At 46.9% G+C, this 4503-nt stretch overlaps 1 protein-coding gene across 1 annotated transcript in view; it reads right to left on the bottom strand.

The window, feature by feature from the left end:
• Positions 1–1016, bottom strand: part of phlda2 (pleckstrin homology-like domain, family A, member 2) — a 1298-nt gene extending 282 nt beyond the window's left edge. Inside the window, exons 1-2 of the mRNA XM_060060146.1 lie at positions 227–1016; positions 1–97 (exon numbers count right to left, since the gene is read on the bottom strand). The exon at positions 1–97 is cut by the window's left edge and continues 282 nt beyond it. Coding sequence (XP_059916129.1) covers positions 252–668 — 417 coding nt within the window. The 5' untranslated portion in view covers positions 669–1016 and the 3' untranslated portion in view covers positions 1–97; positions 227–251. The remainder of the gene's footprint in view (positions 98–226) is intronic.
• Positions 1017–4503: the final 3487 nt, after the last annotated feature.

Below are 4503 nucleotides of genomic sequence, written 5' to 3'. Positions count from 1 at the left end.
GAGAGACCCGTCCCGAGTAATCCTTCATCCCTGGACCGGATGGGACCGGAAGATGTCTCCTTTTGGTCCGATTCTGTCTTCATGTTCCATAATGACACTGAACAAGAAGAGAATGGCATGAAATTAATATCACGTGAACAAAAACGCAATTATATATTCCTAGCATAGCAGATATAGTGAGATAAGAATGAATACATTTTGATTGGAGTTAAGAACTATCATTTACCATAGTGTTCAATGTGCGGAGTCGCTCACGGCGCCCTGGCCAGACGTCTTTCCTGCTGCCCAGGCGAGGCGCTCTCGTTGTCCTGTCGCGTTTTAAAGTCCTGGATAGCCTTTTTGTTTTGGAAATCTATCAACGCCATGGTGATCACGGCGTTCCAGCAGTTGTCCTCTGCGGAACACCTGAAATCGATTTCCTTATTGTCCATAGTAACGATGGTGAAGTAGACAAACTTCCCGGTGCGCTCCACACAGTCCACCTTCTTGATGGACTGAAGTTTCATCTCTTTGCTCTTGGAGCGCTTCTGCGTGTCGGCGTAGATGTTCAGGCTGTCCGTAGTCAGCACGCAAGTTTTCCTTTTCCAGAACTGGAGAAGGTTGTCGCTCCTCTTCTCCAGCTCTCCCTCTTTCAGGATCTGGGAAATCTCCTCCGCCGACATTTTCATTGTTTGTGAAACTTCAAGTTGCTTCGTCAGAGTCTCTTTTTTTACGAGTAACCGGCAGATGTGGTAAAATCCGTTCTGCTTGTGTTCAGCTGTCCGAAGACTCCGATGAAGGAGCTTCTCTGCGTAGGCTTGTAGATCCAGAGTTGCGTTATGAATGGACAGGGGTGCAGGGCTATATATACGCCGGGACGGCCCGTGCCCTTCCCCCTTGACGTCAGCTCCTTTCGGAATGCTTCAGCAGTTGCCGGCGGAGTCGCGAGACCGAGCGTGAGCGGAAGTCAAGCCGAGCAGGGAGAAAGGGAGGAAGTCCTAATGTGGAGCTGATTGCATTTGACACAGCCTTACCTGTTAATGTGTAACTCGCACAACTCCGAGGAAATGACTAAAATTACTGACATACACGGCTGTAATTGACTTCCATTTTATAATAGATTTATGTAATTACTAGATTTAAATAATAATAGAGCCCGTACTTCCTGGTCGACTTTGGCAACGTGTATGGCGTTCTCCATTGTAACTACTGGCATTACCGTTGCTATGTGGGAAGTGGGAACAATGAAGACATGGGTTTTATTTGTAGAGGGCACGTTGCTCGCATACAGTCGCACCTTGAAGAAACAAGACTCATGAGTTTCCAACGTCAAATTATTATTGGGTTAAACACGTAATCTTCCATGGAACCACTGAAGTGCAGACAGGAAAGCCCCAAAGAAACCCGGAGAGCTGGCCTAGCCCTACAAACAGGCCGAGGACAAAGGGGATCTCAGACTGAGAAGAGGAATATTGAAAGTGAACACGTTGGACTGACTAATTTGGACTTGGATACCAAGAGATTAGGCGTAATGCACTCTGATGACATCCTCTGCTGTATTAACGATACTAACATCAGTCACTGTACCGCCATCATGCCCGGGCAAAGGTGCCACCATCAGCCAATCTTGATTTATGGGCTCCAGGCAGGGGTTGGTTGTCCCAGCAGCAGTGAAGCAACCAGGCAGTAACAGACCCACACATATACTCTGACACCCTACACTGACGCCAGCATGACTGGGGTACACTAAACTCACTCACACATATGCCCCTACACATACAACACACATACATTGTCACATCCTCTAGTCTATATATATATATATATATATATATATATATATATATATATATATATATATATATATATATATATATATATATATATAACGTATACACACATATGCCTCAGAATGACTCAGATTTATGTATGTATATGATTGTGCTTGATCTGTGTGTGCCCTCTTGTAATGCAGTTACATTGAATTTGATCATGTAGACATCTGAACTAACGAAAGTAAGACTCATATTGTATACTTTATTCCATGTATTAATGCATCGCATAGACAACGCACCCAAAGACACACCCCTTTAACAAATATACCAGTGTTCTGTGGAAAGGATGGTTTGCTCATTCCTGCAACAATTATACAGGCAACATAAAATCACCACTTAGGACACGATATGATTCATTTTAGCGCAGAGTGTGAGTCAACTGGCCCACATAGCAACCAGAGTTTACATAGTGATAGCATGTGGTAGACATCTCATCTCCCCTGCCTACAGAATTACAACCCCACAAATGCACACACACATATTTTTAATTTGTCAGTGTGTCTATCTTCCTCTTGCCCTGTGTGTGTGTGTATGTGTTTGTGTGGGTGTGTTTTTGTATTTTTGTTTGTTTGTGTGTGTGTGTGTGTGTGTGTGTGTGTGTGTGTGTGTGTGCGTGCGTGTTTTTGTGTGTGTGTGTGTGTGTGTGTATGTGTGTGTGTGGGGGTGCATGTGTGATTCAACAGGAACAGGGTTAGACAGTAAGGCGTGCCCGTCAAACAGGCCACCTTCGAAAGCCACAGGCTGTTGCGTGCTTGGACACGTATGCACGTGCACAGTCATGGATGGTGTGTGCATTTGTATTTGTTATTAGGAAGCGAAAGGGATACATTAGGCCCTCATCAGATGACACAATAAACACATCATTTTTTCAGTCAGTCATTCCGATTTAGGAGGCGTAATTCATCACGTTATATTAGAGTCCATTGACTTATACATTTCAACATTAAACAATTGACCGTCGTCACTGTTTTCCTTTTGCCTCAGCACTAACGTGGAAACGTCCAGGAGAAGTCTGAACCATCTGGTGCCGCTAATAGGCCTATTCCCAGGAGCACAGCCTGCTACGAGCATCATCACGGCGGCTCGTTATAACGCTCAGCGACTTGGAGGACGAGTAAACACCATTAGCGGGAGTCGAGGCGGGGGCCTGTGTGTTTCTCACCGGCCTGCTGTTGCTGCTGCTGGGTGGTGAAGAGAGCGAGAGGGGCCGGTCACCGTACGGAGGGGGGGGGGGGGCCAGATGGGATGTTGTTTGGGAACGGGAACCGGGAACCGTGTTTTGACAACCTTGAGTACCAATCTCTCACCCCGCCGCCCCCACACTTCCCACCCAACACTCCTCTACAGGCCCCAGGAAACGAGCTAGTCACAACACAGCTCTGCGGAGAGGCAGTCAGACAAACAGACAGGCAGATAGAGAGAGAGAGAGAGAGAGAGAGAGAGAGAGAGAGAGAGAGAGAGAGAGAGAGAGAGAGAGAGAGAGAGACAGAGAGAGAGAGAGAGAGAGAGAGAGAGAGAGAGAGAGAGAGAGATATGAGCATACTGTTGTCAATGATGCACGCTACTCTTTGCCAGAGAGGGAGGGACGCGATGCAGCAGCTTTGCAAAACACGGTTTGATTCCCAGCTCGTCTCCTTGTCTTCGCACCTTCATGTTACGTGTGTTCATTGATAATATGCTTATTAGATTATAGGCTTTCTCCCATCAGTGTACATGTAGACAGGCCATGTGTGTGGCCTGTCATGTGTGTGCATGAACCTCTGAGGATGTGTCCGGACGCACTTTTAAGAGTGCACGCTTGTACGTGTGTGTGTGTGTGTTTATGTGTGTGCATGCACTTTGATGAAAATAAATATGCCAGCTGTGTGGACGGGCAGTAGTTAAACCGTTCTGGATTGAGTACGTATAATTGAGTGTGACACAGAAATCGGCAGCCGGAAATTTTGGTCTGGGCGTGAATGAACACAATGTGTGCTGTGTGCTCAGAAGGTGCTCGTGAAAACGTTTGGAAGATGCTTTGAAACACAAATGCTGCAGTCTGTCCATGTGTCCGTGTGTAGAGTGGACATGGTCTGCGTGTCACCCTGATGTGAACCGCCTTCTCCTGCAGTTCCTGCCGCTTGCTATGACCCCATTACCAGCAGGGAGAGGCCCTTGGCCCCTGGCCCCAGTGTTCCACCCCAGGAACAACCGGTTAGGAAGAGGCTGTGTTTACTTCAGTGTGTTTTGGAGCCATCGTGCACGTGGGCGGGGAAGGGCTCAGCAGGTGGTTGTACCAGAAAAGGCCCCTCTTCCACTGCTTGCCCAGACATGAAGCTGGTCTGTGTGTGTGTGTGTGTGTGTGTGTGTGTGTGTGTGTGTGTGTGTGTGTGTGTGTGTGTGTGTGTGTGTGTGTGTGTGTGTGTGTGTGTGTGTGTGTGTGTGTGTGTGTGAGTGATGTGTGCTGAACACGCAGGGCCACTCACATCCTGAGAAAGGCAACATAATCAGCACAGTTTAAATGCCATTGTTGTTCCTTCTGCTACAAGAACACACAGTCCCGTACCGGTTCTTCTCATGTCTGTTCTTTGGCAATTGGGGAGCACTTTTTAACATGCACTTCAATGTTTATCTAATTAATGCAAATTGATTTCAATCTCATCATGAATGACAAAAAGGCAGTATATTAATAACTGTGGCCGTCAACAAC

Source organism: Gadus macrocephalus, chromosome 9, assembly GCF_031168955.1.
Source record: "Gadus macrocephalus chromosome 9, ASM3116895v1".
Taxonomy (NCBI): Eukaryota; Metazoa; Chordata; class Actinopteri; order Gadiformes; family Gadidae; genus Gadus; species Gadus macrocephalus.
Note: the sequence above shows the minus strand (reverse complement) of the source record. Positions and strands in the feature narration are given on the sequence as shown.